This window comes from Diprion similis, chromosome 13 (assembly GCF_021155765.1).
Source record: "Diprion similis isolate iyDipSimi1 chromosome 13, iyDipSimi1.1, whole genome shotgun sequence".
NCBI lineage: Eukaryota > Metazoa > Arthropoda > Insecta > Hymenoptera > Diprionidae > Diprion > Diprion similis.
Genome location: NC_060117.1, coordinates 8,646,517 through 8,672,995, shown reverse-complemented (window position 1 = coordinate 8,672,995; position 26,479 = coordinate 8,646,517). Strand labels below are relative to the sequence as shown.

The 26,479-nt window shown below is 36.6% G+C and overlaps 3 protein-coding genes across 3 annotated transcripts; 2 read left to right on the top strand and 1 right to left on the bottom strand.

Annotated features, from left to right (window-relative positions):
* Nucleotides 1-4,123: 4,123 nt before the first annotated feature.
* Nucleotides 4,124-6,046, bottom strand: LOC124413783 (nitric oxide synthase-interacting protein homolog). Its single transcript, XM_046894554.1, has 5 exons — nucleotides 5,736-6,046; nucleotides 5,520-5,631; nucleotides 4,892-5,295; nucleotides 4,378-4,486; nucleotides 4,124-4,289 (listed from the first exon to the last, which is right to left on the bottom strand). Exons 1-5 carry the CDS (start codon nucleotides 5,909-5,911, stop codon nucleotides 4,218-4,220), a joined length of 873 nt encoding a protein of 290 aa, XP_046750510.1. The 5' UTR covers nucleotides 5,912-6,046; the 3' UTR covers nucleotides 4,124-4,217.
* A 677-nt stretch (nucleotides 6,047-6,723) lies between these two features.
* On the top strand, nucleotides 6,724-11,496 carry LOC124414010 (integrin-linked protein kinase). Its single transcript, XM_046894860.1, has 7 exons — nucleotides 6,724-7,165; nucleotides 8,491-8,656; nucleotides 8,917-9,109; nucleotides 9,197-9,277; nucleotides 9,567-10,009; nucleotides 10,139-10,369; nucleotides 10,446-11,496. The coding sequence occupies exons 1-7, from the start codon at nucleotides 7,077-7,079 to the stop codon at nucleotides 10,590-10,592; spliced, it is 1,350 nt and encodes a 449-aa protein (XP_046750816.1). The 5' UTR covers nucleotides 6,724-7,076; the 3' UTR covers nucleotides 10,593-11,496.
* A 6,409-nt stretch (nucleotides 11,497-17,905) lies between these two features.
* On the top strand, nucleotides 17,906-26,479 carry LOC124413844. The gene is made up of 17 exons (XM_046894631.1): nucleotides 17,906-18,386; nucleotides 20,390-20,672; nucleotides 21,165-21,350; nucleotides 21,429-21,628; nucleotides 21,832-21,988; nucleotides 22,073-22,387; nucleotides 22,508-22,646; nucleotides 22,741-22,905; nucleotides 23,475-23,496; nucleotides 23,562-23,705; nucleotides 24,320-24,602; nucleotides 24,674-24,859; nucleotides 24,944-25,143; nucleotides 25,247-25,403; nucleotides 25,527-25,841; nucleotides 25,956-26,094; nucleotides 26,199-26,479. The coding sequence occupies exons 1-17, from the start codon at nucleotides 18,252-18,254 to the stop codon at nucleotides 26,365-26,367; spliced, it is 3,195 nt and encodes a 1,064-aa protein (XP_046750587.1). The 5' UTR covers nucleotides 17,906-18,251; the 3' UTR covers nucleotides 26,368-26,479.

Below are 26,479 nucleotides of genomic sequence, written 5' to 3'. Positions count from 1 at the left end.
GGTGACGATGGGTAACTCAGCCTTTGAAACCACCCTCCCCTTCCTGTCACTAACATGACGCGCACCTGTTCGCAGGAAAATTCACGGCCGAGTACTTACGGACAATGCCTAATACCCGGATAGTACATTACGATAATTTACAGTCGTAGGGTTTGTTGTTTTATTTGTTGTTATGTTTATTCGATGAAAGGGTTAATTATTCTTGTATTATGTTGTCGTACGCCAGCGACGTACGATTACTTTTTCATCCCTTATTTCTCAACAGATATATTCTCGATGGGTATCTTAGACAAATGAATATACATACATCCCTTCTTCTTCTTTGCATACCTATAGGGCATTCCACGTCAATTCGACTAGGGTCTGACCCTCATCCTCTTGGATTTGGTTCGAGATTTTTTCTGTTGTTGTTCCAACTCTAAACATAATTACGTTTTTTTTTCAGACCCCTCTTCCGGTGTTTCCAAAGCTCCTCAAATGGTTGTATCTAATCGAAAATTACAATCTTGCCTGCTCACTTTAATTTTAGTTGAAATATTCTTGGTTTTGGTTACAGAATTTTCAAAAATGTCGCATCATTATCGCATGATTCTTAAGGTTGAAACAACAATATAAAAAATTACGGAGCAAATCCCAAAAGATGAGGATCAGACTTGGACTCTAGTCGAATGCCCCATGTATAAAACTCAACATCTCTCTGTCTGTCAAACAAATGTACTGATGTTTAAAAATGTATTGTTTCAAACTGGAAAGACTAAATGAATTACAAATTACATTATTACTTTTCAATAACGAGAAAATTTTTGTAAATCGGACGAAATAAAATACCAATTATGTTTGTAATTCACAATTCAAATTTAATTATTTATAAACTGTAATTAGGCAGTCTCCGAGACAGTTGTCAAGTGCTAAAATCGTACAATGATTGTGAATTACTTCGAATGTGTGTATATTCGTAATGGAAAATCTGAGAGTAGCGAAATTAATTATCTAAACACAAGACACCAAACCACATTACGTCTTACCATAATTATAATTCAATTTTTCTTTATAATGTTCCCGCGCAATATTGGCAAAAAATTGAATTAGCATTTTACCTATAAATCCGAATTCTACGTAGGTGGGGGAAAATGGGCCCCTTAAGAAAATAATGCCTAAAATGAGAATAAAATGTTTACTTTTCTTATGAACAATTATGTTAAATTATTGTCTAGCTTTCTCGAGAAAAGGTAGTCATAAATTCAATTTCAGAAAATTATTTGACTTTGACGAGTTAAGAGTAAAGCACAACCTCAGACGTTTCGCATTATGCGGTGTGCAATTACTCGAATAATTCATTTTTAACAAAAAATTCAAGTGCTTAATTTCATCCCTTGTTATTTAACATATTTCAGGGGCCTACTTTGCCCCCAAATTTTTTGAGACATGGAAAATTTTAAGATGCCCACTTTGCCTCATCCTCCTCTATTACCTGTTCATCGTAAGATAATGTCCAATAGACGCGAAATGCAGTTTGCAATTATATACGTGACGGGAAATTATTATATAAGAGTGGTTTGCACATCTACTAGCGTACTTACCTTTGCTAACTAGTTTAATTACTATGTCAACTGTTATATTTCAATTTTACGCTGTTCAAAAATACACTGTATTAGAATTGATGGCACCACTTCATGACTGATACACAATCATTTTGCTACTATATTCACTTGACCACATCTCACATTTCAAGACAAATTACAACATGAGTGTATCTAAACACAAGATTGATCTTTCATTGAATTATCGTCATTGATTATATAAATGAAAATCAAGGGGGGGGGGGGGGGGGGGGCTTTACTTTTAACTTTACTTTGCTTGTAGACCCAACAATTCGTGTATGTCATGGAAAAGTCCGATCGGGCTCGTGATTTTTTTTTCCGATCGCTTCTTTTCACGCCGAATGTAACGCAGAAAATCGCTGGAAAATAACTCACGATCAGATATTCAGACAATTTCTACCAGTTTTATTTCGAAGTAATTATCTACTGCAAATTCCATGCTCTTATTTGTGAAAAATTTTACAAAAAGCTCCCGAAAAACCTTTCAACTTTTTAAATAAATTTTTACAACATTTAAAACATTGTTTCAGAAGAAAATTTTTAATTAAATCAATTATCTCTACAAATCGATAAGTTATCTGGCGAAAAATGTGTTCATCAAAGTTGTATTTTTCTTGAACATTCTTCAATATTAATTCCTTTCAGTCTCCCAACGAATTTTTCAAAACCCTATTTTCAACAGCGTGTATGTCAACAGCGAAGAAATATTTTTCGGATTTTAAAATTTGACATGAAAGATTCATTCTTCTAATTTCAAGCAAAACAAAGTTTACGGAAATCGGTCAACGCATTAGACTTAGAATCACGTTTGAACTCGATCCCGTTTTTTTGGACCACCCTGTATGTCATCGGATTTCCAAGATAAATTATCTACTAAATCACACGCCAAATTCTTATACATATCATTTTTACTTATCTTTCGTTTCGGTGAATATACCGTGTAGTGCTGTGCATAATTGACGTGGCTAAGCTCTACATAGGTATGATAATAATTCAACGTGTACGTATAATTTCATACGATTATCAATTAATTCTGATATGGAGCAGATTACACAAGCGGTGAAGTTACGCAACGCGTTCAATAATTCAGCGCTGCATCGGTGTGTGCATGTCAGTATGGAAAAGCATTATCGAGAGCAGGAGTAAGTGTACCAAATCTGATGGAAGATGTGTAAAACATCCGATCTCGAATACCGTGTGGGAAAATAAATTCGAACTAAGAAATATGCATTATGGGAAATTCGTAGGTGTAGACCAATTGCATGCATTTTAAATATGCACTTGGAGTTTCGTTCTTTTATACTTAAACAAACGGATGGACAGCAGATTTATGCACATATTTATACGATTTGAAATTCTATACGTATGTATGTACATATGCAAGGCTCGAGTTTCGTTACGTATGCAATTTACGCCACGATAGTGCAAATTTCGCCTACCTATACATATAATAATTGCATTCAGGTTCGCATCACTCTGAATCTTCGAATACGACGTGCGTAGAAATATCAAGTGGTCTAGTAGCTTTCAATATCCTCGACGACAAATTTACATGGGTCGTGTGTATAAATGTCCTCAAATTACGGAATGAATATTCTCTGGACGTTACACGCATGTATCGTAAACTACCGGAGTTCAAACTTAAATTTCCCGTTCCGATTCCATATCATATTGAGGTTAGTGAGGTTATCGTAACGATTCGTCATGAGGAAAAACCGTTATTTCGCCATTTTGGAATAGTTTAAAATTCAGTAAACCGTAATGAACCAAAACACACTCATATTTCGAAATCACCATATATTGAAGTTAGTAACGTTAACGTAACAAAACGTCATGGAATAAACCGTTGGCTTTTCAAAATATGAACATGTTTTCTTTGTTATGATATACTAACTGAATTTCAGACAATCCCAAGGTTCCAAAGTAACGATTTTTCTAAACGTGCATCGTGAAAGAAACGTTATCAATTTCAACCTCGTTTTTTCTTCATCTTTTGGAAAATTATTTATTTCGTGGAATAAGGAACAAACGAACGAAGTTGTCTTCCCATAAAACTGAAATTTTAGCTGAAGATCGCACAAGATGTTCGAGTAATTGGTATAAAAACCGATTTTTTATGATCGGAAATTTGTAAATTTCGGCTATGTGAAATATGGAAATATTTTCAGACAAAATCATAAAAATTACTTCGCATAATCGTATAATAATTTAGTAGCATTCGTGGGAAAAAAATTATAGAAATTTATCCCGATTTGAAATTTCTTTTTTAACATTTCTTACACTCTTTTGCAGGAAAATTAGTACATTGTTCTCTAATTTGGTTCAATTTGTAATCTTTTCAACAGTTATTGACCAATCTATTTTCGATCATTGTTATTTGTTCCCACAGATTCCTTCAAAGATGTGGCATGAAAATTTGCTACATGCATAATTATGAATGTTAGTTCCGAGTTTAAATTATCTGTAAACTGTCTCCCATAAAATTTTTTTTTATATAATAACTACTGAGTAACTACAGATGCATAGGAATAACTATTTATTCATCATTATATGAAAGAAGCAACAATAACATAGATTTAGTAGGTTATACAGGATAAACGGTGTCTGATAGAAAAGCTAAGCTTGTAAGACAGGTCGTTGATGCTTTCCTTCAAGCGAGTCATTAGCAGCAGCGTATCCGGTACCTCCCTGCAAAGAATATAATATGTAAACAACAGTTGTACTGTAAAAAATCTCATTACTCGAAGTGTCCGTAAAAGAAATCATGTAACCTTACCCTCTGCAAAGGTATGATATCACTTTCTCTCAATGTACTGCCATCTAAGGGATGAATCCAATCCTTCTTTATTATCTTTTCCACGCATTCCATTGTAATGACGTGTCCTCTACAATAAAAAAGTTTTAGATGAATTGAACGAACACTTTATTTTAATGTAACTCCTGAATCAGGTACTTTGATTAAAGAGCAGAAATTGAAATCAGGAGAAGAAAACTTTTTTTGTTACTACTGGTAACTTTGGGTCCAAAAAACGAGTGAAAACTGGTTCCTTGTGTTGGAAAAGTTTAAATTGTAAATTTCCTGGTACAATGTATTCTCGAATTCCAAAATGAAAAAAATCTTGTCAAATTAGTTATACATGTGATTCTGGATACAACAGCTCAATTAAAACAACAAAAAAAAAAAATTATGTTTCAGAGAAAATGTCCAGAAAAGAATGCTTTTATGAAGTTTGAAGCTCCAATTGTTTTCTTATATCGAGATCAATCTCCTCTGAAAGAGTTAGTCTCACGTTGTTTTTATAACAGCGCAAGGTACACTGTTGCTCAACACGTCATGTGTTATAGGGCACATATATCGTGCCTGTTTGAGTATTAGCGACTTTTTGTCATCGGGGTCATTGACCTCTGTGAATTTGACTGGTATGAGATCCTTCAATTTTAAGACCTGCCCGCTGACAGGACAGTAAATATTTTTGTCAGGCTTTTGTAACGCCACTTCTTTGGCTTGCGGCGTTTTCGCCGGTATCCAAAAACTGGGCAACGTTTTGTCTCTTCCGTTACTCATATTTGAGATCGACGAGCTGCCAGGTTCATCGGCTGGCAATTTGTTTTGGGAGACAATGTTTTTCTCAGCTTTCAAGAAATTTTGAAGTTTTTGTAGTTCCTCATTAGCAGATTGTTCCTTTTTCTCTTCCTAAATACAAAATTTAAAGCTAGAGATTATTTTAATTTTCAATATTCATCAAGTATCAAATTTTGTAATCTTTCTGTTGGGTTGATCTTTGTGTTGTTTGTTCAACAGCACGCTAATTTCTCACTCTTGTTCTAAAGACAAATTGTTTTCACTATTGCTTTAAATATTTTATACTCGGTATGAATTAGGCGCTGCTTGTTTATACCGCATATTTAGAATCTTACATCGTCTTTGTCCCGTTGTTTTTCATACTCCTTCAGCTTCCTGGCGTACTGTTTTTTTTTAGTTAATATATACTCCAATATCGCCTCCTTGTCAAACAAGTAGCCGTCCTTTCTGCAGATGAAATAAATACCATTTAACGATGTATCGATAATTCGAAACGCAGTGTACAGGTCGAAATGAAATTTACATTTAAGAGTAAAAAAAGGGCAACTTACGTTACAACAGGATATCTGCAGGGTTGTAACGTCAAGCAACAACAGTCGAAATCTTTCAAAGAATCTTTGTTAACTCGCTGGCTATTCGTTCCGTATCCTGAAGCTGCTGCATCTTTTTTCTTCTCATGATACGTGTAAACCGCACCTGCGGTGCAGTTTCTTGCATGACGCGTCATTTCTACCGTTTGAACAAAAATTCGAAATAAAAACAACTACAGGTCACTTGTCACAAATGAAAATCATTGATTACGTACGACAATAACAACAAGTTCCGAGGTTAGGAAACGGTTCAGTGTTGCCAACCTAGACGAACAATTAACCAAAGATTGCTAAGGTTAGTATTTTCTAGCTAGTTTTCTGTAGTACAAAAGATACCTGCGGCCAATATTGCCACTGTTAACGGAATTTCTTCAGATCTAAAAAATTTCTATTCATTTCTTGAGAAATAAGACAAATAAAAGAATCGTTAAGAAATTTTCCATGTCGAAGGAATAATACCACGAAAATACCATTAAGTTGGTATTCCGTTGTCGATGTCGATCTATGGCCATCAGTTGATAAGAGTGCGCTCTTTTCAAACGAAACGGAAAAAATTATAGCGGGGTGGTCGGATGTTACACCTGGAACGTGCTTAGATCAAGTAGATACAACATCGACTGATCACAGTGCGAGGCATAAGGAGAATTCCATAATTATTACATCTAAATATTTAAAAAAAAAACATCAAGATTGACCATATTCTTGATAGACTTGCTATATAAGTTTATGTGCCGGTGATGGCCAGATTTTTGCAGATGCCTTACGATACCGTCGTAAGCAGTCGGTACTGTAGTTCCGTAAGCAGTCGGTAAGTGTAGAGATCTGCCGTTACTTTCGCTTGTTCAAAATACTGCATTCAGTTGGCTGTCATGAGCAATCCTTAGCCAATGGCTAAATCGAAATGTAGATCATTGCAGTGCCATCTAGAGACGATTCACAGAAGCTAAAGACGAATGAATCTAGGAAGCAGCGTTTTGATCCCGCATGTGACGTCATATGATCGCACACGGTGATTTATAATTAGAGATGTCAGCGTGAGGAATTACACAATATTTGGGTGTGTGCGGATGGAGTAAAAAATACGATCTACGGTGTTAACGATTCATAAATCGTCTTCCGAGTGTTAAGATCGTCGAGTGTGTCCCCTAACGAATTGCAGTTTATTATAATCAACGACATGCGTGCGTAGAAATATGGTTATATTTAGATCGTGACCGCAGTTGTTCTTTTTCGGACGTGACAGAATCGCCAGCTATATTATTTTTAGAGAAAGTTAATTAATTCTTATAAACCCCGTAAAAAATGGAGGATATATTTCACTGGTGCCGTGAAGGAAATGCGATGCAAGTTCGCGTCTGGCTCGATGATACGGAGCATGACATGAACCAAGGGTAAGATCATGGGAGTTGCTCATTACCATTTATGGTTGAACGTTGGGAAGTCCGCCGTAGTTTCCCAATCAGCTGATCTTGACGCTATTTCAGGAATTTTTTAACTATTGTCATTCGTTTCCAAATTACCGCACAAATTGAAAAATTCGCTACCTAATGCAGGACAAAATTTATGAATGCTCAGTAATAACGAATGTTTAATATTTTCCGCAGAAGAAATTTCTTATCAAAACCTTACCACACCTTGTTAGAATCTTTTCCTTAACAGGAAACGAATTTAATCTAGTCCTATTACTGTAATGTGTAGAAAATTAATGCGTTGTATCAGAAGTCGCAACTTTATTTTTGCCTGAAATTTTCAGTTATTTGTAATATAGCAAAACATACGCAAATTTTGCTGACTCTGCTTGTTTTAAGTCATGCTACAATTGCAAAATTTATATTGTTAAATTTATGAACTTTAGTCTCTTTGTCTTTGTGAATATGTCATTGGAATTTGACAAAATAATGTGAGGTTGAAGTTAGTTGAGTTACTTTAACCACGTGTATTCAGGGAAAATCGTTGATTGGATCCTCAGAATGGTTTTGAAATTCAGCTGGCAAATAATAACACAGGAAACATGTTTGTATTTTAAAAAGTCAACTCTTTGAAAATCGTACTAAAATGGTATAATAACGATTTGTTCCAAACATTATTAACTTCAGCCTTCGAAAATAATTAAATAAAAACTTTCACAGTGTCAGAATGGAAAGTTTCTTCTTGCCTTGAAAACAATGATCAACCTGTTCAATTTGCTTTTCAATTTGTAAAATCAATTTTGGTAATAAGAAAATGAATAAATAAATGATTATTCTTGTAAAATAATCTTTGAATCGATATTTAGAATATAAATTATGAAATAAAAATTGTTCTGACGTGACTTATTGAATTTCCTTTAGTCTTGTACTCATTTGCTGAATGAACATGCTTTTGAAAAGAATATTGTTCGATTTTCATGTATTCCTCTCCTTCTCGTATACAATTTAATGTATCATTGGTCGCAAAAAGCTGTTCAACATTTCATAAATTTGATAATAATCTGTTGATATCATAAACAAATATTAGACGCAGTCGTAATCTTCTTGATGTAGACAATATAAAATTTGTTTACATTATTGCTGATTATATTTGAAAGATACACGTGATACAAAAGAGAAATACGACTCATATTGGTATGAATTTCGAGATCGTCCATTACTTTAGGTGTTACACTTCCGATTAATAATTAATGTTCAAATATCTATACATTTCAACTCTTATTTTTATTGGTTTTAATTTTTGTTAGCGATGATCACGGCTTTAGCCCGCTGCATTGGTGCAGCAAGGAAGGCCATTCAAAGTTGGCTGAATTGCTCGTGATGCGAGGAGCTCGCATCAATGCAACGAACAGAGGAGACGACACACCGCTTCACCTTGCTTCGGCACACGGGCATAAGGACATTGTTCAGTTGGTTAGTATTTGATGTTCGTCATACTCTTTTGCATTATCATAAGGACAGTATAGTATTTCAATGAATTATAACAATAGTATAGAAATGAGAATAAAAGTTAAACCGCAACAGTCTCGAAATTGAAAACTGTGTTCAAACAACGAGAATCGGTTCAGAATGGTTCTTTGCGAATCTCTATCACAGATCAGGCAGAAAAAAATCACTCCCAAAGCCAATGTAAATATGTATCGGTGAAATTTAGCAATTCCTCTTTTTCTTAGCTGCTGAGAAATCGTGCCGATGTCAATGTGACCAACGAACACGGAAACACTGCTTTGCACTATGCTTGTTTCTGGGGTGATCAGGCAGTGGCGGAGGAGCTGGTATCTGCTGGAGCTTTGGTTTCCATTGCAAACAAAGACGGTGATACTCCGCTGGACAAGGCTAGAGGACCTCTGGCAAAAAGATTACACGGTAATGGGATATACTTTCTTTTCTTTTTTATTGTAAAACGTTATTCGTGGTACCGAATAATCAAGAAAATGTACTTTGGTTTTTCAGATCTCGCCGTTGAATATGGACAAGACTTGAAAAAGATTCACTTCAAGGATCAGAGTTGGCTTGGATTGAAAACCAGAAGCAGTGAGTACTGAAATAACTGAATCAATGATTCAAGGCATGGATTAAAGGAAGGCTTGAATCGATCGACTCTGTTAAGATTGTACTTTTGTGTACTTCTGATATTAGACATGGGCAGCATTTCTTCTTAATCTGTATCAAGTTGATTCAAGACTGACTTTTGTTTTCTACAAATTCTTCTCAACCTCGTTTTCAGCACTCTTTCATTATTTACCTAACGAAAAACGCCTTTTGACTTGGATTTAGTTGATAGTTCAGAATGAAACAGATGAAAAAATTCATGTTCTTGCAGGGGATGCAACCTTGTCAAGACACAAAGGAATCAACATGGCGGATTTATCACTGCATACTCACTTGGCGAGTAGTCCGAGCGGTGAAACCTGGAGAGGACGCTGGCAGAACAACGATATCGTGGCGAAAATACTAAACCTCAAAGAATGCACCTCCAGAATATCGAGGGACTTCAATGAGGAATTTCCTAAACTCCGAATTTTCTCTCATCCCAACATTCTCCCGGTTCTTGGCTGTGTTAACCAGCCTCCACAGCTTGCCACCGTCTCTCAATACATGGCCAGAGGCAGTTTGCACAGACTTTTACATGGCGGAACTGGCGTCGTTGTTGATACAGCTAGGGCACTCAGATTAGCATTGGACGTTGTGCGGGCAATGGCTTTTCTACACGGGCTCGAAAGGCAGAGCAGATGTAGATTTCATCTTAACAGTAAACATGTCATGGTAAGCAGAGGAAATAAAAAATTAGAAAAAAAAAGAATTTTGCAGAATGATTTGTGTTGCTACCCGGTGCTAAAATATTAGAGTGTTTCATGAATTCTAAGAAGTAAGTATGTTTCTCATGATTTCCAGATAGACGAGGATCTCACTGCAAGAGTAAACATGGCTGACTCTAAGTTTTCGTTCCAAGAAGTTGGGCGAATTTACGAGCCCGCTTGGATGTCCCCGGAAGCGTTGAATAAGAAACCGTCTGATATTAATCTCGAGGCTAGCGATATGTGGAGCTTTGCAGTCCTGCTCTGGGAATTGGCAACCAGAGAAGTGCCATTCGCTGATCTTTCCCCCATGGAATGCGGCATGAAGGTTGGACGCTGTTACTGCAATTCCAGCTTTCGTGGGATGAACTTGTCCTAATGAATCGAAATCTTATCAATTCCAGATCGCCATGGAAGATCTGCGCGTCAGCATTCCACCAGGGATTTCTCCCCATCTTGCGAAGCTGATCCGCATATGCATGAACGAAGATCCTGGTAAACGTCCCTCGTTTGATATGGTCGTGCCTATTCTTGATAAGATGAAACGCTAATTGGTTACAAGATACCGCATTGTGTTCACTAAATGTTCTCATTTTATATACACAAATAGATGTGTATATACGTCGTAACGAGCACCAAACTGCCGCATTCTCTTAATACAATCTAACGTAATATATGTAACATCGTATAACTTTTTCACTCATCTTAATAATAATAACAATAATAATAATTTGCATTCGCATTGCATGTTCACGTTGGTGCCTTGAATATTTGAAATAACTGTAATATTTTTTATAGAATCTGTGTATACTATACAAAACTTCTGCCTCCATGATTCTTCCAACTTATCTAATGTTTATTGTTTTAAACTTAAACCGCGAATATTCGGTGAAACAGTTTCTTTCACCGAATACTCTCAGTGTATTATTCATTATTATACATATTATATATTTATATTATACATTTTCACTTTATATACCTATAATGGATACTTGTAAGCTGGAATCAAAAGCTTTATCGTTGATGCCTTCGTACAAATTATTAATGTTTGATTTTTTAATATTTTACCGAAGGTCTGAGTTGCCGCGTTCTACACTGTTTTATATATACACTTATACATATATAATTCTCCAAATATCGAATATCTATATACATAAATATATTTATATTTATTTGTCGACGTCCGTTTCTTAGTGAAGGAAAAAAAAACAAGAATTTGTAAAATTTATACGGTCTATGCTAAATCTAATGCTAAACTTGACCTGCATCGCGCTTGCCACAAGGAAACATCTCTGCAATACTCTGTAATTGTATTTGAAATTTCTTTTCGCAATTTTTAACGCTAGAGATTAAAACAATTTGTATTTTTAAGTCTAACGATCTTGTCAATTTATGTTTAAAAGTGTCATTATTTACAATTCACCAAAAAAATAAATAAATCTCGACTAAATCATATGTTGAGTTGCAATACGGCCTGCAAATTCGGTTAGACGCAAACCGCTAACTTTGTTTTATCGATGACGTCTTATCGAGAAACAGGTCTAATGCAAATTCTCTCAACTTTTTTTATTCCTGCCATCAAATATTTGATATTTAATACTAATTATGTAATACGCATGTTCTATCTTTGTTACAAGATATTTTTTTTACTAGTTATTTAGTTTTATGCACATTCACCAATCGATCACAATAGCTGCTACCTATCGATTTTTGCGAAAAAACAGCTAATTCTAATCAATCAATAGTTAGTTTAATAAATTTCGAAATGTCCTAAAAAAAAGTTGTGCAAAATTGCTAGTTAATTACGAAAGATTGCTTGCTCATAATTGAAAACGAAGAATATCTTACTGCTGAAAATTGTACGATGTCTAAGGATTGTTTATCATCATCTTCCATTTCTTGAATAGGTAATGTAAATGAGGAAAAATAATGTGCATTAATGTGAAATAAGCATTTTTCTATCTTCAATATTAACGAAAAATTCAAGTTCAACTTTCCACGATCCGGTTATCACCTCATTCTCACAAGTCGTTGTAAGAATCTTGTATTACGACATAAAAAACGGTGCGATGAAACCGTGAATGACGAAGCGATATCGTCTGACAACTGAAACTTTTATCATTCAACTTATATAATTTATAATGTAAATTCATCCGCATCAGTAATCCCAGTTGCACTTGACTTATTTGTTAATTAAGTTTTTTTTTTTTACTTTTGACTTGAGTTTTTAATCGACAGGATTAACGGTTATTCTCGATAAACATAAAACACGATCATTGATATATTGGCTTTTGAATAATTTACTTTTTTGACGTCGATTAAATTTCTTATCTGGTATATAAGTTTTAATCGCTTGAATTCAAATTTAATTGACTATAATTACGGGATCGAGTGTAATGAAATAAGACTAGTCACATTATAGAATGATGTGATTCAATTATTTCTCTGGTTAGACTGATCATTCAAATCACTGTAAACCAAGTCGAGACTGGATTCAATGATCAGAGAAAATTCATTTTATTCATCTTGTACTAAGTATTCACTTTATTTAAAATTAGGTGAACATCAATTCACTTTCATAATCATTTATCGGTATTAAACATATTTGAACGATATTTTTGCTACAATTATTTAATTTTCAGTATATTCTAATTTTTATCACCGTATTGAGCTGATATATTGAAAGGTGCTAGAATTTAAATAATTGAATGGTTCAAAACGTAAAAGATTTAGAGTCAAAACGAATGATGACAAGTATGGAAAGACCTGAAAAGATTTTTTTAATTATTCTTTCTTGCGTCGAATTGTTTCAGCTTCACATTCAATTCGATTTCGTTCACTGTAATATTCAATTCGGCAATCTCAGCCTCGATTTTTATCGTTGTTGTCTACAGTGTAGTTACTTTCTATACATCCTCAAGGACACCCTTCCTCTTATACATAGTGACGTCCGCTGCAGACAGTCTGTAAATTGGTATACACTGCACATTCAACAGCCTGACACTTGAATACTATTAAATACTTGCTTACTGAATTGCCTGATATTGAAGACTGACGAGATCAAGGCTGTGACTTAATCAGTGCACTAATAGTTCCCGGATCGTAAGTGTAGTAAGTATATACATGTCACTTGCTCTGACACAGCAGAAATATAAAGGGGCTGTATCAGTGTGAACACTGAAAATTTGGGTGATGTCGGGATTTTTTTTGGAAATAAAGCACTCAGTTAAATAATTCGTAAAATTGAGAATATTTTTGGCTACATTTTACCTATATTACATAATTTTTTTACAGAAAAATATTGAGATCGAAGCGACTTATGCGCTGCCTTCAGAGGCGCGAATAAAAAAGTTTCTTCACTGCTGATAAGATTCCAGCGGACTGAGTAGCTGAAACCAAAAAAAGAAAACATGTCGTTAAACTGGAAGGTATTTTCTGTAAAATGACGCAGGATTTTCGAAAAATATCTAATTTCTAACAAAATGGCGTAGTTACGAAAAAGTCTGCTTTCTTGCCTATAAAATCGTCAATTTTCATCCAATACAAAATATCGTGGGTCATTGTAGAGTGAGTATATACAAGAGTACTCAGTTTAAATTTCAAATCTATCGGATAATCGCTGTTTGAGTTATAATGTCAGCAAATTTGAAAAATCTCATTTGGAGAAAAACGCGTTTAGTGATTTCTGCAAGACAAAATGATATTTACCATAAAAACTGCTTGCTGAGAGGCTGAAGCTTTTCTCCGAGCTGTTCGTCCCTTTTTTGAGGATGCTTCCTGACGTCTGCATTTTTTTAGAAGGCTGCCATTCGGGGAGTATTAGAGATACGACCTTGGAATTTTTACTTGATATTCTTGAAGGTATAAACTATCGAAAGGCCAAAAAAAATCGATTTTTTAGAAGTGTCACACTGGTATTAAACGCCTATTCCATAATACATTTTTTCCCATTTTTCCCTTAAAATTAGAATGTTTTGGAGATTTAATAAAAATAAAACTGTGCAATCAATTACTTTCAAATTTCCAGCGTATATTCATAAATATATCAGGTGTTTAAAACAAAATTGGCAATTATTTTTATGAAAAATTCTGTCTGCTAACCCGCTTTATCGGTGGGTGCAGGATTTTTTCACTTCTCGTGATCTGAATGAAAAAAAGCAAACAGTATTCTGGTCCGTATATTTAATTTTTCTCTTCTCAATAAAAATAAATAAACGACATATCACTTTTTCCTTTTTGTTCATCGAAAGATAAGGGAATGTGTACTCCGCATGTTGTTAAAATTTGAAGACGACCATTTTTATGATCTACCGATTAATATCGTGCACGGCGATTGCGAAAAAGCTGTTTCGAGAAGAACGTGTTTAAACTTTCGAGTAAAGCTTACAGAGGTATGGAGTATTCACAGTATTCATCTGCGAGTTTAAGTCAATTTTGCGAATGTAGGGTTGAAATTTGGCTTTCATATTCTCAACACTTTAAGTAACGAAATAAAAAATTTTTTGATGGGACATCCTCGTTTAACGTTTCGTTGCAACAAAATAAAAACGTTTACATATTACTCGCAAAGCAAAATCTCCGGGTGCTGGATAAACCTCGCCAATTCTCGTTTTTTGCAATAAATAATACTGCAAATATAGTTTGCGGTGCAAACAGGGCCGAAATTCGTGGCGTCCAAATGCTTACTAAAAAAAAAGAGGCCAAACCCCTGAATTAAGTAAGCACGTCGCCCGAGACAAAGCTCAATTAAGCTCAACCCCGTCAGTACGGTTAATAGCTCGAAAGTCAAATTTGGGAAATTGGTTTGCCGAAAGCGTAAAATAAACGAATGGCCGACATATTGAATGTCAGCATTTTTGCGTGGGGTAATGGCAGCGGTCTCAAAATGGACTTACCCTGCACGGTTTTATAAACAGATCTAGCAATTCAGGAAGAATTTCAATAGAAGACAGTGACTCCACTATTGGGAACAAAAACAGGTGGCGCTGCAATCGAGCAGGGTTCCCAACTTAGTAGGTAAATAAGTGAGGCATTATATTTTTCGAGGTATTTTTAGAGATTTTTCGACTTTTCATATTTATTTATTTATTTTTTTTATTCAGAAAAGTAAAGACGTAGAAGTATAGGCCCTGGGACAATCCAAACTAGCCAATCATATTTACTTACTGACCCAGAGAGACTTAGCGAAATCTAGTACAAATATATTAAAACTACTCTGTGGTGACAGGTGGTTGTTGTGCCTATGCTAAGAAATACATACGTTGATTGTTGTTTACTTGATTAATTCAATTTTGTTATTGTACTGCTGTATCGACAAGAAATTTGTTAATGATGCCTAAAGAAACTAGAAATAAAGAGAAGTACAGTCAGAAGTACACGAAGATTTGGGAAACAGGTCCAGATATAAAATGTAAAAAATTTTATTCCATTTTTGTAATTTATAAATAATCAAGATAGACAATATTAAATTCGATATTCACGATCTTTTACCATAGAATCATCGGCGTCATTGAATTACACTAGTACTCGTTCTTCAATAAAATTCAAAAGAGGTATTTTTCATTTTATTTGGGTATACAACCTACAATCAATTATGACTACGCACATTTTTTGAAGTGGATCGGTCGGGCAGTATAGGATGTTGGTGCTGTTTTATTTATTCAGGTGTTTTAAAGATTGTTTGATGTCTAGTATGCACATTGTAGCAAATATTTTTCACAGTTGGTAACACTGCAATCGAGGGATACACAAACATAACCTACATCGTGCGTGTGACTGATGTACTGCATGTAGTACTTATTGCTTTTATTTACATTTATTGGATTGTTGAATCACTATCTATCTATAGAAATGTTCCCTTAGGATCATGGGTTCTATATAAATAAATGTATACATAAACAGAGTTCTTTAAACGATGTATGGCCATCTGCTCTTTCTCAAGTCTCACGCCGCTTTGCGATTCAGGCGACGAAACCTCAAGCCCTTGGGCCCCTCAAGACGCCGGTGGGTCCGAACAATCTTTAGTCTTTTAGCAATATTAGACAAGTAAAGACGGTCCTTCCTCGTACATTTAAAATAAAAGATAAAGTAAAGATTCAATTCACTGCATTTAATATTACTTTCAAGCCCATTTCCAATAACATTTTCGGCAATGTAACGTATCCCTCGATCGCAGCGACACTAGCGGCTTGGCACGTTAAGAAACCTACGTCGCAACCACAGCTGCAAGCTTCACACCAGCTATTTATCTATTCTATCTAATTTAAGCTGTCTCTCTTGAAATTGCAATAAATAACGAGATGAAATTATTATTTTTTGATTTTTAAATTTCATGCTGTACGGATAATGGTATAGCTATATGATTTTGTTACAAAAATCTTCTTTTTACTTATTACTAGATTAATTAGTACTTAGGGAAATAAGATTAGAACTTTTTGAAACAGATTCAAACCTAAGATTAGACTTTTGTCAGACTGACTAAAATTAATGGCTCCCATTTGACATGTATGCAACACTTAAAGGCTCCCATTTCCTAAAGTGTGGCGAAATGGGATCGAATGACATTTCGTAGTTTTTTTTATTTATTTTTTTTAACCAAAGATTATTCAGCTGGATGATTTTTCAGTGATTTTCTGATAGCAAAGTAAGTAAAGCTTATGCTCGTAATTAATATCAAAATAAATTATATAAATTATAAGTTTTATCAACAATTTTCCTTAGTAGGCTCCCGCTTCCCGACTTCGTTTTCAAGTAAATAAACGCCCACGAAGAATCGATCAGGTGTATTGATCAGGATCCGACAAATCCATAAAAATTTGCCTTTTATCATTAAAAAATCTAACTTCATAAGCACCGTTCTGCTGATCTATCAACAAGTTGCACGAAGCCACCAGCTGTCAGTGTTGGTTCGCATAATCGTTGTGTGGATCCAGAATAATTCTACGCGGTGCTCATACTTGTTGCCAACCGACTATTTTTAGGCGAGACTTTTAAACAGGGAATTACATCAAGCTGCTGTATGACCGCACAGCTGTGCATACTCATCTTGCACGTTACACATTATCTATCACAGAAGGCGTCACTCGCACCGTTAATGGCGAACTTTACTTCGAATTAGCTAGTGGGTGGTAGAAAATATTCATCGATGATCAAAGTTCGAGGTAATTGAATAATGAACAATCTATTGTCATTTGAAATTTGCCAGAGAAACGTATCTCCATGTACGATATTCGACACTTAGAACGCTTCGTTGTAGAAGACAATCGTAATTCGATACGATTATTACCTTTTTTTCTTTTATTCATTATTAGCATTTCACGACACCTGGCTCCTTGCATGCATAATACGTGTACTGCGTGTATATTTGTTTTTGGTGACGCTCAATAAATATTATCAAGCCAGCTTTTCGTGATACGTGCATGACTCTTGAGCTGTAAAGATATAAGAGAAAAAGTCCGTAATTCTCCACTGAAAACGTTCATGTGTTAAATCATATGATTTATCTTATAAATTCGGGGAAATATATAAGAAAACGCATAATAAAATACGAAAGCACAAATCATCAGTTACACTAGATCACGATATTTTAATGAATTTACGATATAAATCATGCGATAAATCAAACACGGAATTCTTTCAAAAGATTTTATGATTCAACACATGAACACTTTCAATAGCGTCGCGATCATTCGGTGGCTTTGACGGTCCTGGAAGACGTTGGGACCACTTGTTACTGCGGTATCGACCTTGATGGCGGATTGAAAAATGCAGGAGTTGCCATACAAATACAATACCTGGGTTGGCATTGAGTTTAAAAGGTTGATCATTCGGGGCGGAGTCAAGAGCTAGCATTATAGCGTAACCGACCTCCCAATCCGTTACGAAATCGATAAAGCGACAAAGTTAATTAGCTCAAGTTTTAAAATGATAAAGAAAGTGCAAGTTAAGCGTTTTTACGTTTTTTCTTTCTCTCCGTTGAGTGTACTTCTGTTTCTCTTGCATCGATTCTGGGTGCAAGGTGCGGCCGATAAACACGCGGCAGCTTTGCAATTTGATAAAATTCTCAACTCTCTTGACCTGCTCCTCTCATCTCTGGTGGCGACTGACCGAGCCGACGAGGGATATTACACGAGTGTGGGTGCGAGTGTTCTATGAGTCACTCGATTCAGTCTGTGCATCGCGTCGTCGTCAGTCAGTCGCTAGAGTAAGACATGGGCGAACCAGTTGTGACCGTGAAGCAGGGCCACCTTCGAGGCCTCGAGACCGAGAGTGTCGCCGGAGGATCCTACCTCTCCTTTAAAGGAATTCCCTACGCCGCGCCTCCGGTCGGCGAACTCAGATTCCGGGTAATTAATTCAGTCACTCTAGTATCAAAAATCAGGGACTGCATCGAGTATTTGGAGTAAAACTGCTGGGTCTTTTTTCACAGAAATTTATATAACAGAGTAACGTATGTACATTGTACTCGTGAAAATAGTTGCCACTTTTGGAATTTCACTATAATGCTAGAAGTCTCGAAATTGGGGATCCAAAATCGAAGATTGCATTGTACGTCTAGAGGAAAAATATTGCAGATTCGTTATGATGTACATACTAGACAGAAGTGCAGAAGTTATAATCAAAACTTATAATCGTTTGACAAACAGAATAACTTGAATCTTTCTGGTAACTTATACCAGCGGTACAAGATTGCAATATGATTGAATCTCAAAGAAAGGCTTTAGTGTCTATTTGTAAAGCTTTTTACTTTTGTTGAATTTTATGTTGCTAAGGTTGAAGTCTTTTTTCAAATTTTTAACTTCTTACGGTTTTTAACCGAAAAATTGTGTCCTTTTCTTACTAATATAAGCTGATTGTCAAGATAGACGATTTTGATTCAAGTCCAAAGAGACGGTAAATCTAGTCGAAAGTGAGTCGTTGTAGTCTTGTAAATCGATATATTTCATACAGTCGGGAACACGATCAGGATAGAATTACCATGTTGTCAGATTTACCGTGGTTACATAGGTAAAAACTTAGCAATATAAGTATAGTAAGAACTGATTGAAAGAAGTTTACTTGAACTACACGCAGTGGTTATTTATAGAACATATATTGTTAGCGTATATCCAGTTGTAAGATATATCCGTTCAATTAATTTCAGCTTATTCATATATATAGCTATATTGAAGTTCTTTGTACGTACAAAGAAAAAAACGTGTTCGATTTACATGCTCGACGTTATTCATACGGATCAAACTTTTTTGAGGTAAGAATTACTTCGATTGGGATATTTGACAAGTTCAAAAAACATTTGCGAACGAAAGTTGAACATAGTAATCAGTAATTCTCGCTGCAATCCCTGTAATTTTTACTACACAGAAGTGCATCGAGCATCCAAGTACCGTCACGCGCGTGGATCCAACGATTTTTTTCCCTTGCAAAATAAACGTGATGAATTGGCTTTGATCACATAAATACACCATGTATGATGGATTAAAGTTACTGTCAGAATTATTCAATTTGAATCGTTCAATTGTAGGATTCCGGTATCTTTTGTTATTACATTGTTTACGAGATTGTTACAGTGGATTAATAAATGAAATTTTTTATCATATGTGTATGAAAAGCGGGACTTTGCGTCCCGGTTTAGCGGGACGAAAGTCGCCAATTTCATCTCAGCGTTGTAAGGTTAGGTTCGCGCATGCGCGGTTCACAATTCCTTCACTTTCGCCCCTTGGGAGATCTCTTTCGTCACGGGGGAGAAAAAATTGACCACTCGTGTCCCGTAAAACTACCACGCAAAGCCTGACTACTTTTTATGCACTTATTATAAAAACTATCGTACGTGACAAGGAACGAAAGTTGATGATCGCAAATTTCGTCCCTTAATTGTTACACAATATACTATTATTCAACCTCTGGAAACCAAAACAACTATCTCTCAATTAGTATTTTAGAATGAAGAGCATTTATTCGTTTTCATTTCGAGATATTGCAGGTTTATCAGAAGGTCTTTATTCAATGAAGTAGATCACTCAGTAGCATAAATACTACATAATCAATACGAATTGATTAGAAAGGCCGTTACATCTGATATTCATAACTAATTTGATGGTCAATTATATTTATATATGTGTGAAATCTGTCCTCGTTGATTAAATTGTCAAACAAATACTCATGAATGGTCGATATCGTTGGTAGATTGATCATGTCGATAGTACCGTCTATTCACGTTAGCAGTCGATCCTCACTTATGGTATGAATAATCACTATTGGTGCACCGCATACGTTGTGCCTCGAAGATCATCGTCAGTAAAGTTCAGAAACTTATTTTTATACGTGCCTACCTACTGCTTTCTTCCTACAGGATCCACAACCAGCGGAGACATGGACTGGAGTGCGAGAAGCCTTCACAGAAGGGTCAAAGTGCGCTCAATTGGACATGTTTACCAAGACGATACTTGGCGATGACGACTGTCTCTACCTGAACGTAGCCACGAAGTCTTTGACAGGGTCTCGGCCAGTCATGGTTTGGATTCACGCAGGAGCATTCGTCCTTGGTGACGGAGGATTCGGGATGTATAGCCCCGATTACCTGATGGACTCGGGAATCGTTTACGTGAGCATCAATTTCAGAGTCGGCGTCCTAGGTGAGTTTGGTTTCGCAGACTGCTGGGTATTGTTGAAAGCAATCGATCGATGGAGCATTCAGTGAGGGAAGTTGTAGATTTAACAACTGGAAATAAAATTGTAAATCGAAGGAACTTTGGTGATTGAAATATTCTTTGGAATAACGTTGTAAGTGCTGCGGTAGATGCCAAACGGTTTCAATTCATTGATTTTCTTTCCATTCACTATTGATTTCTATTTCATCAAGTGCCTTCGGCGATTTCTCGTTACTCAAGTGATTTTCACGGAATTCAGTGATTTTTCACTGTTATGTACCTGTGAGTTTAACAAGTCTTTAAATCATTGGAAATTAGAGTCAACATTGGAAATGAATAAAAATCACATGATAAAGTACTACTCAGTAAAAGTAACTCAGAATCGTTAACGGATTGGAATCGTTCACTCGATTTCCAGTGAATGACCCCTCGCAAACGACTCGTTTCACATGAATGAACGAATTTTCATCCACCCAGGTTTCCTTAACCTCGACCATGAGGTGGCGCCTGGAAATATAGGGCTGAAAGATCAGGTGGCGGCTTTAAAATGGGTAAAGGCAAACATCGCCCAGTTTGGAGGCGATCCGAATAACGTGACAGTATTCGGAGGCAGTTCTGGTGGCGTCTCCGTGCATTATCTGCTTCTATCACCACTGGCTAAAGGTATGCGAAAGACTCTTCATTCGTCATTTGCGATAGCACACTGCTGATACTTCCCGAACCACTTTTTCTCGTATCAAGGTCTATTCCACAAAGCCATCATCCAAAGTGGGGTGGTGCTGAACCCATGGGCAAGCGTATCGAAGACCGTGGATACGGCGCGTCGTTTCGTCTCCATACTTGGAAGAGATATTACCGACCCCAATGAGATAGTAAAATTCCTTCGCACTATTCCAGCCCATCGGCTTATCGAAGTTCAGGAAAATATGCTCACTCCAGAGGTGAGTAGTGGGTCTGAGAAGCAGAGGCTATGCTGTAGGAATATTTTTAAACATGTCAAATCTAATTTAGTAACGGAATCCAGTGAACGACAACGCCCTCACAATCAGTTGCGTTCCCCAAACGCATTGATCTAGTGGGAACTTAGTGATATTCTGTAGATGCTACTGTAAAGAAGATATGTTAATGTTCTTCTGTTTTTCAGGAAAGAATTAACCTTATATATCCATTCGGACCTGGTGTAGACGCCAAAAGCGTCGAACCATTCATGCCAAGGCCCCTTGAAGAAACTGCTGCGGAAGGCTTTGATGTACCAGTCATAATTGGATACAACAGTCACGAAGGAATCCTTTTCTTAATCGGTAAATTGATTATCGTTTAAGTAATTATAACTAGTTTAACAAATTCTTCGCATTTCACTTGCTCCGACATTGTTTGTCTTCTAGGACTTCAGGATGAGGCGTACACAAAACTCGATGAAAACTTTGAAATAGCAGTGCCTAGAAGCTTGGCTGCAAAGGCTCCGTCGAAGGTGCCGGAAATAGCGAAGGAGATAAGAAAGTTCTACTTTGGAGACAAGCGTATAACGAAAGCTCTCGTTGATGAATATGTCCAATGCTGCGGTGACTTACACATTGTTGCAGGCATTCAGAAGGTAGTCGAGATTCAGAGGGGAAAGAAGTCGCCAACGTACTTCTATAGGTTTTCTTACAGTAGCCCAACATCATTAGCCAAGACTTTATTCCAAGTCCAAATGAAAGGTGAGTGTTACAGTTTACTCGGTAATTTTGTTAGTTACTTAAAGTTTCCTGCAAACCTCTTAAAATGTTTTGCAATCCCACTGAATTACCTACGATTGTATTGGCCTATCCTTTTCACAGGTGCCATGCATGCTGAAGAACTTCAGTATATATTTTTCGCCTCTCAGTTCCGCGATTATATAAAAATGGAGCCTGGCTCGACTGAAGTCATTCTTCGTGATCGATTCGTCAGAATGTGGACAGATTTCGCAAAAACAGGGTAAATGCGATTGTCTTTAGCAATATAACTAATAACCAGTGAAAAAACATTTGGTGTTTCGTCCGTTGGTATGTACGAAATTTTCAATCTACAGAAATCCTACGCTGGTAATCGATGATCTGATTACCAAGAAGTGGGAACCGATTACTGAAACGGCCAAGAACTATTTGGAAATAGATACAGAGCTTTCGACTGGAATAAATCCCAATGACGACATGTGGCAGACATGGAAACGCATCGAAGCCATCGCTTCTGATCAGTAACTCTCCAATCCTGGAACTGACAAGGGAATTTAAATGCTTCGGTGTTATTTTAGCTGCCTGAACAGCAGCTAAGTTATTTTGTACAACTTACTGCAGATTTGATTAAATATTGTTCATCCTACTTGTCGGATAAAAAAATATGTTTTTTGATAAGACGCCATTGTGGCTTTCAAGCTGTTAGGGTTTAATATTCACTGATGTATTTTTATATTAGCGGTATAGACTGCGTCGTCTAAGCTTAAGTTTTTATAATATGAATTATTTCGTAATAAAAATGTTGGTATCCCTGTTGAACGTTTATGAATTTACGTTATATTGAACTCTACGATTTAGCGACTTAGACACAAGCGGAAACTGATCACTTGCAGTGTTTTTCCAAACTTTATTTGTTGGAAATTATCAATACTTGGTCGGTATTCCACTTTCCTACATTATTCACGTATCATATGTAATCACACTTGTTTTATGTATAATATACAAATCTTGGCAGTGAGATAATCACGACCTAAAATATGACCCCAATACATCACGACACCAACTATGCCGACAATTTTGATGACATAAGACTACCAGCCATCTGGCAGATAGTAGGATTAGCTAGGATTCTCGGAGGGCATCAGTGCATTTAGGGTTTCTTGTCATCGCTAGATAGGGTTTAAATATGAGCAATCCTGTGGTTGAAGTGAAACAAGGACTGCTCCGTGGTGCAAAGGTAGAAAGTGTCATTGGCGGTTCTTATATCGCTTTTAAAGGTATTCCATACGCGGCTCCTCCAATTGGGAATTTGAGATTCAGGGTGAGTTTCTTTTACCTGGTACTCCATAGTCCGGCTTTTTGCATTTACCGAATATTGGTTTCAGTCCAATATTAAAATGAGTGTATCTATCTGAGTGATACTGTTCTTATACTAGTGACCTTTATTTGTACATACACGAGACAGTTGAAACTGAAATTGCGATGTCATTAACAAAGTGAAAAATAAATGTCAGTATGAAAGCTCTTACTTTCTGTTCTCGGTTTGGAAGTATAATATGTTCCTGATAAGTTGAAACGTGTCGTATTTTAATCATTTAAATTGCATTGTATAACATTGAGAGATAAGAGTGTTTATCTCGACATGTGAACCTTTCCCCGTCGAAAATTATGTGAATAACTTACTTAAGATAAATGGAAGCAATGTATCAAGCAGTGATTTGAAAATCACGAAAAATGGAAAAAGTTTACGTTGAGATGAACCGAGATGTAAGTGGCAACCCATCGTTCAACAAAATAATCGAAATTTGATATTCAGATTAGTTTCGTACCTCCGTTGAAACGACCCCGCAAAACTTATGTAAAATGCGTTTCACATGGTAATCGAAACTTGGCTGATTATTGTTACTGAAACTGTTGACATACCATCATTATTAGGATCCTCAACCAGCTCATTCATGGAAAGGTATACGAGACGCCTTGGAAGAAGGACCCAAATGCGCCCAATTCAGTCTGTTCACCATGTCGATAATCGGTGATGATGATTGCCTTTATCTCAACGTAGCTACACCTTCATTAACAGGGTCGCGACCAGTCATGGTTTGGATCCATGGAGGAGGTTACTTCTTCGGTGATGGAGGTTCCCATGTTTACGGTCCAGATTATCTGATGAAAGCGGACGTTGTCCATGTTGGAATTAACTACAGACTCGGTGTTCTAGGTGAGCCCATATTCTTTGCCATCTATCGTAAGATAGTAATTTGCCTTAAATATACCGTCCATTCCCAAAAGGATTTCTTCAACTTGAACACGAAGCTGCGTCGGGCAATATGGGACTCAAGGATCAAATTGCCGCCCTGAAGTGGGTCAAAGAAAATATCGTACAGTTCGGAGGCGATCCGAACAACGTCACACTGTTTGGACAAAGTGCTGGTAGTGCTTCTGCTCATTACCTGCTACTGTCTCCGCTTGCTAAAGGTACTTGACCATGCGTCGAGGAATTCAACGATATGCTTTATATTGCGTTGCAATTTCACACCGATCAAACTTTTCTGCGTTAAGGTCTTTTCCACAAAGCCATCATGCAGAGTGGAGCTCTGTTGGCTCACTGGGCACACATTTCGGAGCCGTTAGAAATGGTGCATCGCTACATCGCTGCCTTTGGCAAAGATATCACCGACCCAAATGAGATCGTTGAATATCTTCGTACTGTTCCAGTTCGAAAGCTTATTGAGGTTCAGGAAAAAATGTCAACCCCAGAGGTAACCAGCTAGGCATCAGCGTGCTTGTAGCATTTGTCCAGGTTTTTACAGTCTGCATCCTCACTCTAAAGAAACTTTATACGAATTGTCGTGTCGATTTCAGGAAAAAATGAATGTTCTAACTCCATTTCGACCCACTGTCGACACCAGTAGCGCAGAGCCATTGATTCCCAAGCCTCTTGAAGAACTGGTTCAAGAAGGTTTTGACGTGCCGATTATCATTGGTTACACCACCCATGAGGGGGTCATTTTTTTGACGAGTAAGTTTAACGCACTACGACATCTCAGATAACAAATATTTCCTTCACATTTTTTATCTTTAATAACTTCGGTTGCGATCTTCGTATTGAATTTCATCCTGCTTTTGAAAATCTATTTTCTAGGCGGATCGGAAGAGGTATATAATGCAGTTGAAAAAAATTTTGAAGCGGCAGTCCTTCGAGTTCTTACTGACCGGGCGCCATCCAGGGTAACAGAGCTCACTAACGAGATTCAAACATTTTATTACAAAGGCAAGCCCATAACCAGAGATCTCATTACCAATTATGCTCGATTCGCTGGTGATCTGCAATTCGTTAAGGAGGTCCATAGAGTGGTTGATATTCAGCGTGAAAAAAACTCTCCGACGTATTTGTACAGGTTTTCGTACGACAGTCCTGATTCGGTGACAAAACTAATTTACGGTGTGATTGGAGAAGGTATGTAGATAAGTAACTGTACTATACATATAAATATACCCATACAAGAACAGGCTGGTCGGGAAATTTCTAAGCTCATTTGTGTCATCGGATATGACGAATCCGAATTTACAGGCGTTCTTCACGGCCAAGAGAATCAGTATCTTTTCTTCCCGGAAAATTATCGTGAGCAGGTCAAAATGAAGCCAGGATCCCCTGACCAGATCTTTAGTGATAAATTGATCAGGTTATGGACGAATTTTGCGAGAACTGGGTAAATATAACACGAAATTTGTTTCATCAGTTTCTCCAGTTGCATTACGATTTTAGAAATTTGTTTCGTTGAGAACTTTCTGAGTTTTTTTTTTGTTTCATCAGTAATCCAACCCCGGTAGTTGATGATCTGATTACTACGAAGTGGAAACCGGTGACCAAGACAGCCAAGAACTTCTTAGAAATCAATCAAAAGCTCTCCAATGGTATAAATCCAGATAAAGAAATGTGGGAAATGTGGAAACGTATTGAAGCCATGACAGGTGGTCAGTAGGACTCTAATTCTCAAAGCATCTTCTGCTGATTGACGCGAGAATTTGGGTTCCTTTGGGTTTTCCATTTGAGTGGACAACAGTTGACTCACTCGGTATACCGACGAATTCACC